We start from the raw sequence: 13,419 nt of genomic DNA on the forward strand, positions 1-13,419 counted from the left end.
TTTTTTTTTTTGTAAGGGTGAAAGGAAGCTAGAGCATACAAGCATTTCATATCATATCATATTTACAAAATAGAATCGCAAAATCAATTTCTGGAGGAGCTTTTTATTTTCAGAATCTCAACCTCCAACCAAACGGCCACTTCCACTCAGGTTGGTCCTCATAATTTTTAGATTCTTCATTTTCAATTACATTAGGTTATTGTTATTGTTATTATTATTATTTTCTGTAACTGTCGACAAATTATGCTTATGATTTACCTTCGCTATTTCAATGGGTAATCTAATATCTTATCTTGAAAAATTGAAAGATTTTAATTATGGTAATTCAGAATTAAGCAGTGATTTTGACAATTTTAATTGAAAATCATTGGCAATTTAAGAACATGCAAGTTTTTCCTTTTCCCAAATTTTGATTTTTGTTTACTTGTACTTAAATTTCTCGAGAATGTTATGGTTGATCATGCTTGGTTTAGTGTATGTTGATGTCTTAGAAATATGCTTATGCAGTTATTATTATTATTTTAATAATTTTAAAATGTGAAAATAATTAAATTCTCATGTTGTTTTGTATACTATAATTAAGGTCATAAAATGGGTTGAATAAGTGAAATTTAGTTCGGGTGTTGCGGTTTCTAAGGTTTATAATACATGGGTTGGATTTCTCTTGCTTCTTGGTTTTGTGTTGGGAAAATTTCAGAGTGGATATTATAAGTGCTTGCTATTTTCCAGATTAGTAGGCATTAGGTAAAAAGACTGAAGATGTATTAAGACAACTGGGTTCCTAGAGGCGAGAGCTTGTGGATGTTAGGATATATGACATATATCCCATTTGTGTGGAGAAAAATTTCCCACATCTGAAGATAGGTAGAAGGTACTGGCATGTATGGTTTGTGGGTTACTCCTCGTATGGGCATATGGTTTTAGGACGGAACCATGTTGGGTATTGCCGTATTGGTGGCCTCTCCTCATCAAATTGTATCAGAGCTAGGCTATAAGAACAAATGCAATCGTGGGGCATCATGGTTGATTAATGTGACTCGAAGTTAGAGTTCATGTGGAGTGGTGCTACTGACTTTGTGACTTGAGAGTAAAGGTGTCTAATTAAGGAGGAGTTGTGCCGAGCATGGAACAAACATGTGAATTGTGAATTGTGAAGCGGAGGTTGTTGCCCATGTGTGTATGTTGTCCCACATTAGAAGCTTGGTAGGGAAGTGACTAAGATACAAAGTTTGTAGGCTATTCTTCTTATTGACATATGGATTTAGGAGGGAACCCCACTTGACTTGTGTATTCATGGGTCTTGCGTGGACGTGAGGTGTGGGCTACTCTTCCAATTGACATATGGTTGTAGGATGGAACCCCACACCCACTTGACTTGTGTATTCCTAGGCTTTGCATAGCCATGAGGTGCAATTTTTAAATGTAGTGTTTTTTTTTTTTTTTTTTTTTTTTTTTTTTTTTTTTTTTTTTTTTTTTTTGGTAAAAACAGGCTACAAACATTAAAGCAGTAGTGTTCCTTTTTGTGCACCTTAGGCATGTAAATCCAGTGTTTTATTTATCTATACATTGGTTTACTCAATGTTATAAAGATTAACTGACTATGAAAACATCGCAGTGCTAACTAATGGAGGGTGTTATAGCACTGATGCGGTCAGTGCCTGTATCAACCAAGCCTGGAGTTGTATTACCTCGAATCTCTGCCAGAAGATCTTCTCCATATATATCAACAAATTTTAGTAAACGTGATGTTTGTTTGATTCGAGCTCAACAGGTACCCTTTTGCATATCTTAGAAATGGACCTAATTATATTGTGGCCTTCATGGTTGATTTTAGAATTCTTTGCATAAGTTTGAGCTTAGAGTATCTCACGTGTTTACCGTGCTACAAGTTTTTATGCTACAAGCAACCAAAGTTGTAATGAGTTTGTTTTTGTAGCTTGACTCCAGGGAAGCATCTGCTACAGTTCCGCCACCTCCGCCACCTGTGAGTGATTCCCAAGACAATGCCCTTAAATTGAAAGAATGGGAGGTGGGAAGGTTAAAAGAGGAAGTAGCTGCTACCCAAGGAATAACAATCAGGAGACGACCGCCAACAGGGCCCCCTATGCACTATGTAGGCCCTTTTGAGTTTCGGATACAAAGTGAAGGCAATACGCCACGAAATATTTTGGAAGAAATTGTATGGCACAAGGACGTTGAACTCGCACAGGTAAACTAGGATAGTCCTAAATTATTGACACCCTTCCCCAGTTCCCCCTTTTCTGCTGCTATCTTACCTTTACTCTTTACTAGCTTTTTTTTTTTTTTTTTTTTTCAATTCTCCATAGTGGAAAGAGAAAAAGCCCCTTGTTTCTTTGAAGAAGGCTCTTGGTGCTGCTCCTCCAACGAGGGATTTCATTGGTGCTCTGAGAGCAGCTCAACAGAGAACGGGATTGCCTGGTTTGATCGCCGAAGTAAAAAAAGCTTCACCAAGTAGAGGTGTTCTGAGAGAAGACTTTGATCCGGTACTTTTTCCTAGTTTCCCTAATATAGTATTGAATCCTGAATTCGTTTTTAGTCATCCACTTTTGCTGTCGTAATGTCTTTTTGTGAGGATTATTATTTTACATGATGATTGTTGTCTTCACAATTTGTATAAATGTTTTTTATTCTGCCTATCTGCTGGGTGATTTCTGATTCAGCTAGAGCAGCTAGTGAGCAGTGATGTGCAATATTAGTTTAGATTTTAGAAGGTTGGATTCTGCTTTTCTTGTTTATTTGTTTTGGCGATAGCAAGTAGACTGTAAAAGTCAATCGGGAGGACCTGCATAAGGTCATTTAAATCCTTACGAAGTTAAGGTATATGCCTAGGGCCCTACTAAATAGTAACAGAAGATTTAGGCAATGTTTGGTAATTGGCTTTTTAATGGCTTTTTGGTTAGCTTTTGGCTTTTTTAGGTGGTCAAACAGCCAAAAAATGTGTTTGATAATTGGCTTTTTAGTCAGCGAAAAAGCTGGCTTTTAAGCCAAAATGAAAAAGCTGCTTTGAGTAGCTTTTTTGTTGGCTTTTGGCTTGTTGGCCCACAAATTATCTAATAAACAGCCAACAACCAACAATTAATTTACCAAACACTTTTATAAACACTCAGCTTAAACAACCAATTTCAAAAGTCATTGTAAACAGTCAAACATTCCAGCTAGTCAAACAAGCCAAGTGAACCAGCCAACAGTCAACCGCCAACAGCCATTTTCCAAACAAGGCCTTAATCTGAAAATAAAGGAGGCCATAATGCCATACACCACTATAACAACTACAAATTATTACCTTGGAATTTATTTCATAAAAGTTTTTATTGTGTAGGCATGATATTATCTTAAATTGAGTTGGATTAAATGAATATAAAAAGCATGTATATAATGCAATATTATCATCATTGTAGTGAAACCTTATATAATGTGCCATAGAGACAACTAAGAGAAAATCACTTGCGTTGGTTTGGGCATGTAAGATGGAGACCCGAGGGTACACCGGTACAAAGAGTGGAAGAGTGGGACCATGGAGGGGTTAAATGAGGGAGAGGGAGACCAAAAATGACTTGGTTGGAAGGAGTTAGGAAGGATATGAAGTATATGGATTTGCATGAGGATGAGGCATTGGATCGTAAGAGATGGAGGAGGAAGATTTTTGTCGATAAATGCACGGAATAATCACTTTTGGTTCATGTAGCTGACCCCACTTATGGGATTAAGGCTTTGATTAATAGAGACAATTGAATTTTTATACAAAATGAAAAGGTTAATATTGTCTCTGTTGCATGTTAAAGTGTTGAATGCTGTTTTTTAGAGAATGGTTACCTCTAATATAGGTACCTGTTATTTTTTTAGAGGTCTTTATATCAATGTTTTTATTAGTTTAAGCACATACTTTGGTTAATGATTAATTCCAACTTCTAATGTTGAGTTTAGGAGTAGCTTGAAGGAGAAGTTAGTTTGTTAGAGAAATGCTCAATAAAAAGAGCTAATTAGACAGAGATAAATGTTGAATATTGTTGAATGTGTTGGGTTAGCTTTAGAATTCTAGATTGGGAGAGAATGTACCTCTCGATAATGGAACTATTATACAAAAGTGCTGTAATTCAGTTTATTAATCAAAAACCATCATCACCTTCCTTTCTGACATTTATGATGCTCAAGCTATGATAATTCATTGCATTGCCTAAAGCCCTAAATGATTTTCCAAGTAGCTTGTGAGTGACATAATCGCTTATATATACAAATACAGATTGTTAGGTTCAAAGCGTTACTTTCTTTTATATAGGTTGAAATAGCAAAAGCTTATGAGAAAGGTGGAGCTGCATGTCTGAGTGTTCTGACAGATGAGAAGTTTTTTCAGGTAATATCACGACTCAATTATTTTTCCAATATTTACCTTGTTATGCACCATAATGATGCCAACACCTTTTTTCATGAACTCATGAATATAGGGAAGCTATGAGAATCTGGCGGCTATACGCAATGCTGGAATCAAGGTCTGAGCTTTTGGGATTGTCTGTTTCTTTCTTGATATGAAGTTATCTTTTATTTAAAAAGTCTGCAATAAATTGGTGTAATGGAATTTCTGTAATGCAGTGTCCTTTGTTGTGCAAAGAATTCATAGTGGAAGCTTGGCAATTATTCTATGCCAGGACTAAAGGAGCAGATGCAGTTCTCTTGATTGCTGCTGTTCTGACAGATCTAGATATTAAGTACATGATCAAGATATGCAAGATATTGGGACTAGCAGCACTAGTTGAGGTAAATTTACGTTTTTTTTATACCTTTTTTTTGGTGGTTGAATTAATTGCGCATTACACTATTCATGTGTTAAATGATAGTTTAAGCTATCCTATATAGTTGGCTGAATATTAAAATACTGATCATGATAATTTTTGCAACTCCGTAAAAACTTATGCAACTTGATTCATACATGTGGTACCTCTATAGATTCTTTAATTTGTTTACTAGTCCAAGAATGAATCAATCAGATTGAAGTACTGTTTTCATCAGGATTAGTATTTTCTTAGGTCATTGGTACTAATTTTCTTCTGGAGTATGGAGATTTTTTTTTTTTGTTTTTTGTTTTTTTTTTTTGTTATTGAGCTACAAATTGCCTACAATAGAACCCTAGATGACAAGTCAGGTTAAGCTGTTCAAGTAGCACAATGCAGATTGATTTATGCTATGTAGGAGTTAAATCTGAAGGAAAAGGAAATAACTTATTTATTTGATTATATTGTGATAGGAATAGGATGTTCTTAATTGCTAGTATTTGGACTATTAGGTATCACTCGGGATTAAATATGTTTTTCGTATCAGGTGCATAATGAAAGGGAAATGGATCGTGTGCTGGGAATAGATGGGATTAAATTGCTGGGAATCAACAATAGGAATCTTGGTAAGATTTTTTAGACCTCTCAGAATACAGACCTATATGGCTGCATGAACAGTTTTTTTTGTTTAATCAATTCTTTGTTTGGATTTGACACGAGTTATCAAGAGGTTAACATTACATTGCTCATCTACAGAGACATTTACTGTTGATATTAGTAATACAAGGAATCTTCTCGATGCAAGACGTACAGAAATTATTCGTGAAAAGGGCATTATTGTGAGTTTATTTTCTATCTATTCTATGGACTTGAATTCCCTTTCCTTTGGGGTGTGAAATGTAAAGTTTTCATTTGTTACAAGGGCAATCATTTTATCAAATCAAAGCCTTTTTCTTCCATCATTCTAAGCATTTTCTTGATTATCAGGTGGTTGGTGAGTCTGGACTTTTCACTCCTGCTGATATTGCTTATGTACAAGAGGCTGGAGTTGAAGCGGTGAGTTTCACAAATTATCATTAACTTTGGAGTTCTATTAACGCGAGCATCATTCTGTTAGCTGTTATTGGTTTGCATGAACGCAAATTCTTATACATGGATGAGTTATGTTACTCATCGGGTACCCATGCATGTCCGCCACGGGTACATGTCCTAGTGGCCAACTCTGTTATTTTTTGAAAATTTTACATAATTTTGAACTAAATGAAGTGTCTAAATGCCTAATTCATCATAATTTGTAAGTGGCTCCAGGTGACCATAATACTTGGACAATTAGCAGATTCTAGTAAAATTTGGAGCACAAAATGGAAATCCTTGGCTACTAAGTAGAAACTTGTCACTACACCTCACATTTCTAGAACTACTTGCATATGTGATGCATGATTGTGTATTTATATACTCAAAATTGATGAAATTAATTTATATGCAGGTTTTGGTTGGCGAATCCCTTGTGAAACAACCAGATCCTGCACTGGGGATCGCTAATCTTTTTGGTAAAGATATATCTGTATGAGCCACAAATTATGGAGCACCAATTTTGGACATAAAGCAAAGGTGTAGGTTCTGTAAATTCATAGTAATGCAAACTTTTTGTTACTAAGCTGGTGCTGTCTTTTGTCGCGAATAGGTGCCAGGCACTCTTGTTGTAACTTGGACATCACAAACATAACAATTTGTATGTGTGCAGTTCTATATCAGTTTCACATGTTTAAAAGGAACAGACTGATGCATTGCCAAAACTGTCTTCGGTCTGCATCATATTTTTTTGTCATGCCTTTTCTTCTCAGATTGTGTCAAGGCAAACAAAACCAGATTGGAGCCGAGGGTATAAGCAGAGCAATATAAGAAGCTTCACTAGGTGCATCCGCGCATGATAAAAGTGCTACCAAACTGGCATCTTAGATTAAAGCGTCGTTTGCAATAGTTGAGTGTGTGGGTTTAAAATGGGACAGAATAACTCTTGGGCAAATGGCGCGGATCCAAATACTTTGCCATAATATATAGGACTGGAGTCTGGAGATGCTTTGTGAGACTAGAGTGTAAAAAGGCAAGCCCATTAATTAGGGTGCTGAATCTAATTTAGTAAAGCAAGTATGTATAATCAGTTGTACACCCGAGTGTAATATTTTACACTCGTATTTTCCCCTTCCACACGATAACATCGGGTGTAGGATGGACACCCTCGAACATATAGGGATAAAAGCTTAGTTAAGCAATGATATAATGTTAGTAATTAGATTAAGTCGGTTTATATTCAACTAGCTTTTTAGCCCGTTCAATGCATTGGTTGTTACTTGGGTTAATTATTTTCATATGTAGGTATGCTTTATTTCTGTAACTTAAAAGGAAAACAAAAAAAGAGTGGGGATAAAACTGTGAAAGAAGATGAAGGAATTTAGTTAGATATATATATACATAAAGAATATACTACGTATTTAAAGTCTATGAGATGAAAAGACAATTTTTATTATAATTCATGTAATGCGTAGTTTTTTTTTATTTTTTTATATATTTTTTTTTAGTAGATGTAATGTGTAGTTGTGTACTAATTAATTGAACTTTATTTTATTATGGTGGAAATGAAACACCTCACTTTCTTAATTGAATTTGCAAGTTGTAGAATGCATAAAGAGTTAAATATAAATATTAAGGGAGGTGACATGTGGCATATGGGGTAATGAGTGACTTATGATGTCACGTGTTATTTGAAAAAGTTGTGGTTTGTGTTTTTAAATACTAAGTATAGATAGATAGATATAGATATAAATTTTGCAACCCTGGAAATCTTAGGAATTAAAGTTGCTAAGCAAAGAACTACTTTTGAGAGTCCAATTTTTTTGGTTGAAACCTACAAACTATGTATTTTATCAACTCATTTTAATTTATGTGTAACTTTGTAAGGGTTGTCTCATGTATGTAAACATCTATTGTCAACAAAATTTTCTTTGAAAAAAAATGTTCTCACAATACCATCTAAATTGGTAATACGTGGTAATAGATTTTTATAAAAAAGTACATAACTGAAATTATAATTGCTTTACCGACCAATATATTATAGAATCAAATACAAATTTATTACCATAACGACAATATTGCGCCGGTGCTACTCCGTATCAATAGCAAGCTTATACTCCCCAATTTTGAAAAATCATCCCCAATAACTTATGTAACACACACACACACAAAAAAAAAAAAAAAAAAAAAAAGGTACAACCAACAACTCTCCTTATCAAACAGCTCTTTGCTCGACTGACTAAGACAAAAAAATCATAGGTACACCCGAATTCAAGCCTTATGTTGGAGGGACATATCGAGTCATTGTCATATGGTTCAATTGGGTTGTCTTTGGTCTTACATATGAATATGAATGAAGGTTAAGAAGTAAGAACCACATTTTGTATATCTGACCATATAGTAAATATTTTGAATTATAGAGTTTATTATTTAGTGTGGCCTAGGATGAAGTAGTAAGGGTCATTTGCCCTGCATTATGTTGGAAAAAAACATTATTGAGAAGATAGTACGAAATTATTGTGATTTTGAGAGTACGACTTCTATTCCACAAAACTAGCTATGGTTATTAGCTTCCGGTATTCTACTGGCTAATGGTTTGATCTTTGGGAGGTGTGAAAATAGCTGTTTGATGTATATAGGGATAATTCAGGCCCTCGGGTAATTAGAGCATTCCTAGGAATTTTGAAATCGATTTTCATCATTCGTCTTTACGGCTCTCTAAACACAAAAAATTATTCTTACCCTCAATCATGGGACTTGGCAAGTGTTTTTTACTGGGTCCATTGTTTAAAAAGAATGGATAGAAAAAAGAAAAGAGCAGGGTGAATCCGTATACATTTGTCCTTAACACCTGACCATAAATAATGTCATACGTAGTATGACAAATGTTTTTGTATTGTACCTTTATAACTCTGATCAGATCACCACTTACTTACCATCAAACTGTCACAAAATTTACCATTTTATACTGTTTTTTTTTTTTTTTTTTGGGTAAAAGTAAATTGAGCAAAATGTAACAAAGCTATAAGCTATAACTGACAAATAAAATTTATAGTATATGATTCTGGAAATCTTGATAAACATGTGGGAATTTGGTGAAATTCAGAAACTGAATTCTCTGGAAATTGTACAAATTGGTAGGAAGTTTCATGGGGAGAGAATGAAAGATGAGTATATAAATAATGTAACACATATATTTCCATATTTGTAAGGTACTAGAAATTCGAAGTAGAAGTACTTGGTACTATTTCAGAAATTTTTCTTACCTAAACAATATGCTATTTTCGGTAGTGTTTTAAAGTACTCTGTAATAGATTAATAGTCACATGTGCAAAGTTCGGATGTTGGAGAAAAAGTTTTTTTTAATTGCACAGTAAAATAAAATTAGGTGAAAAGAACATATCTAATTTAAATAATTTTTAAAACGCAAAATAGTTCAATTATACAAAACCATTGTGACTACATTTTTCTTTATTTTATTTTTGTCAAAACTATAAGTTATACGTAGTAAATATGTAGACAAGAATGTACTTGGCTTTTTTATGTTTCATTCCTTAATTATTTTCTTTGGCTCTTATTGATAATTCTCAAATAAGTGATTTTTCTTCTTTACAATTAATAGTGTGTAGTATATATATATATATTTTGACTATTCATAATAAGATATACAGTAATTCTATCCAAAATTAATTTTTGAATCCTATATATCTAGCTATCTCACCAATTATTGATCTCACCTTATTTATTTTCCTTAGTTCGTACTACACAATGCATGGTTTCAAATTTCAAAGATTGTTTTTGTTTTTATTCTCTTATTATTATTACTGGCTTTTCATGCAAACTGGCACCCATCAAAATTTTATATCAATATACAGTTATTCCACACGGTCCATTAAAATCAAATGAAAATTATTAGATTGATTTATTTCATATTTATATGTACACAATTTATATATAATAAAGTCGTGATAACAATTATAATGCCGAAGAATTATATAATTGCATACTCGGAACTTGCAAAAGTAGATTAAGACCTTACTAGCTAGGGGAAAAAAAAATTCTTTGTTCAAGTTGTTAAATCATAGAGTTTAAGAGTAATTGTTAGAATCAGAAGAATTTTCCTATTCTTAAGTCAAAAGGTGATATGATTGTGATTCCTTTGGCAATGTTTAATGTAATTGGATATTTTGATCATATAATATAGTTGTGCTACTAAAATTTTGTATGAGGTGGTCATCCAATAAGTAATTACAAGGTTGTGATGTCGAAATGACCTAGACTTTGCAAAGTCATCTAATCTAAGGGTCTATTCTCATTGACTGAACTCAGCTGAACTGAATTGGACTTATTAGAGCTGAAGTGAACTGAATTGAACTGAACTGAAAGTAATCGTATGAGAATAAGCCCTAAGACTTTGCTTAGCTTGTCCTAGAATAATTATACGTAGTGTAAACATTCTCCAAAAAATAGTATGACTATACTAGTTAGGGATAATGAAGCTTACCTGCCGTAATTGGATTATAAATTAAGGAAATACATAATAATCTCTAAGTTTCTTTGTATACTGCATGCGTCGACCACAATATGAATACAGAATATGAGAGTATTTGAAAAACACAAAGTCTTATATGTATCTGGCCACACCGTGTGGTCAGCCACTATAAAGGTTACTTTGTTAGTATAATAGGGGTTACTTGGTCAGTGTTAAAGGGTTACTTCGTCATTGACTCATTGTTATACAGTTACTCGTTTAGTGTTATAGGGGTTATTCGGTCAGTATTATAAGGGTTACTTAATCAATGTTATACGGGTTACTTTAAGTGGTCACACGATGTTGCTGACCGCATACAAGACAGGTTGTCGTAACTTGTGTTTTATGAGGGGGTAGCAAGATTAAAGGGGTCTATTTTAAGCCCCTCTGTATTTTGTACTTGACAGTTATTTGCACAAGTTTTGAACCATTTCATGTCATTCATTTACTCATTAATTTTTGAGTTCACTTTGGAGGTAAATATCTAAGAGTGTTTCTTTCAATAATAATGTCACCTTTTTGATGCAAATTTTTTTTTTTTGACGGGACCTTTTTGATGCAAAATTGACTCGTGGTAGACGTGTCCTTCTCGCGTTGTACTATATTGTCGATGGTAAGTATGTTTTAGTGTTGTGATTAATTTGACAGAAGGTTTAACTTGTGATAGATATCAAGATCACAGATTTTATTTAAAACCGACTTTGTAGATTACAATTCTCTTTTAGGGAATCCGAAGTTACATGATATAAAATTATAAGGTCCAAAACCATACCATTAAGAATGAACGTTACGTGTGTCATTGTCGTCCAACTACCAACTAGAAAATGTATGTGCATGAATTACATGCCGTCTAGTCTATGCTCTTCTCTCCCATTTTTTCTACACCCTAGTTATTTTCTACAAAAGAGATATCCTTTTGGATAGATTATGACTGACCAATTCTTTACCAATCCTTTTGGAGTCATATCAATCATTTAGTATTTTGATTTTTTTTTTTTTTTGTGTGTGTTTACTTGGCTTTTTTTTTCCATTATTGATTTATTTCAAGAAACGATAATAAAGTTTATATACTTTTATATACTCCGGGTCTGTTCTAATTTACTGAATTGAGTTGAACTGAATTGAATTAAGTTGAAATGAATATTTTAAGAGAATAGGAAATTAGGAACTAAACTGAATGAACTGAACTGATTGAAGCTGAGCTGAACTGAACTAAATTGAACTGATCGAAATTAAGCTGAAGAGAATATGCCCTTAGCTTATATGAGTACTTTTCTTGTTACCTTAGCAATAAACTTTAACGGATATAAAATGGAAGCATTACATTGAATTGGAGGAGGAAGTTTTGTATAATTACAAATATATACGAAGTATATCTTACCATAAATTATTACAGTTTCTAACATTTAGCTATATGATAGCTTTTTCCTTATTCATTTATTGATACATAACTCTTTCTTTGTTCTTGTATCCTTAAAAAAAAGTTTTGAAATGCATAGTGACTTTCTTATGGGCACACACTCATACTAACTCTTAATATTTCATAATAAAAATAAATCACAAAATAAGTCATAGTAAGTTATGCGAAAAATGTAGCCCTAAAGCTAAAATAAGGTCTACATGAAAAACTGAGAAATTACTATATACGAAGTATAATATTGAGTGTATTTAATTATAACGTCGATAAATTTCAATTCATGGCTATTAAATTTTGATTAGCTCCAAATAGGTTAAATTTTATGTGAAATGATCATATGAACAAAATCCAAGTTAAATACGACAATACAATATTAATAAATAAAGTTCGCTAAATATCTAACACGTTTTATCCGCATCGATCCAGACATGATTATTTTCACTCATATCTAATCGTACATAACACCTATTTCGTAGCCTAATCATTCCAAACACAATCTTAATAGGTTCACTAAACACGCTTAATATATATCAAACATGTTAGTTGTTTAAAGTTTTCGGACAATATATAGAGTCGCATCATCATACTTCAAATACTCGCACCTAAAATCGACAAGGTAGTGGTCTCTTGGAAGACTACTGACGCCGCAAATGTGTGGCTGTTATTGTTGGTTGGCCCATACTGTACGGTCGTAAGACTCGGGTCAATATCAAAATTAAAGGTACGGGTGACGGATATTACGTTGATGTGACTTAAGATTTTTAATCATAATTATTAAGTAGTAATTAATACTATAGTATAGTATGGGTCATTTATGAATTAATGATTCAACGACATCCAACATTGTTTTCACTTTAGAATTTAGATTCAGGACCTGCGCCAGCTGGTTTTGTATCTGTCTTGAGAGTGACACCTTGCACTATATACTACCTCCGCTACAGGTAAACCTGGGCACCGTGCCGGGCCGGGCCTGGCGGGCCACGGGCTGGTTGGTGCCGTGCCCGTCGTGCCGGCGGGCCCAGGATTTCGTGCCGTGCCGTGCCGACCATTTTCACAGGCCAGCCCACGGCACGGCACGACCCTCGTGCCTGGCGGGCTCGTGCCGTGCCGGCCACGTGCCGGCCTACGGGCTGGCAGCGGGCTAGTGCAGTTTTCATTTTTTTTTTTTTTTTTTTTTGTTTTTTTATATGACAACATTATAAATTAATAAGTTTATAATGTATATAAGTTATAAAATTATAATTATAAGTTTTATAAGGTTATAACTTATAAGTTATAAGTTATTAAGTTATGAATTTTATAATTATAAGTTGAATATTTATGTTTTATAATTTGTATATTCAATATTTATATTTATATATTTACTTTATACTATTACTTTAAAATTTAATGTTTATGATTTATTAGTAATTGGTATAATTTTATTTTTTTTTAATATGAATTTACAAATTGTAACAAAACGGGGAAAAAAGGCAAATTGGACTTTGGATGTGAATAATGCGTACTTTATATTATTATTACTTGAGTTGAGAAAATTGTACAATGATAACAATGATAAAAATCATACAATGATGGTATTAAACAAAAATTGGAAAATGATAAAATTGATATTT

At 33.4% G+C, this 13,419-nt stretch overlaps 1 protein-coding gene across 1 annotated transcript; it reads left to right on the forward strand.

Annotated features, from left to right (window-relative positions):
- Positions 1 to 6,583, forward strand: LOC110705575 (indole-3-glycerol phosphate synthase, chloroplastic-like). Its single transcript, XM_021883464.1, has 11 exons — positions 1 to 150; positions 1,616 to 1,771; positions 1,937 to 2,209; positions 2,328 to 2,504; positions 4,298 to 4,372; positions 4,464 to 4,508; positions 4,609 to 4,773; positions 5,335 to 5,413; positions 5,544 to 5,626; positions 5,775 to 5,843; positions 6,274 to 6,583. Exons 2-11 carry the CDS (start codon positions 1,625 to 1,627, stop codon positions 6,355 to 6,357), a joined length of 1,197 nt encoding a protein of 398 aa, XP_021739156.1. The 5' UTR covers positions 1 to 150; positions 1,616 to 1,624; the 3' UTR covers positions 6,358 to 6,583.
- The last annotated feature ends 6,836 nt before the right edge of the window (positions 6,584 to 13,419 follow it).

Source organism: Chenopodium quinoa, unplaced genomic scaffold (genome assembly GCF_001683475.1).
Source record: "Chenopodium quinoa cultivar QQ74 unplaced genomic scaffold, ASM168347v1, whole genome shotgun sequence".
Classification (NCBI taxonomy): Eukaryota; Viridiplantae; Streptophyta; class Magnoliopsida; order Caryophyllales; family Amaranthaceae; genus Chenopodium; species Chenopodium quinoa.

Coding starts and splice junctions, on each gene's coding strand:
- LOC110705575 (XM_021883464.1), top strand. CDS start 1,625: ATGGAGGGTGTTATAGCACTGATGCGGTCAGTGCCTGTATCAACCAAG. Junction 1,772..1,936: donor GTTTGATTCGAGCTCAACAG/GTACCCTTTTGC, acceptor TTGTTTTTGTAG/CTTGACTCCAGGGAAGCATC. Junction 2,210..2,327: donor AGGACGTTGAACTCGCACAG/GTAAACTAGGAT, acceptor AATTCTCCATAG/TGGAAAGAGAAAAAGCCCCT.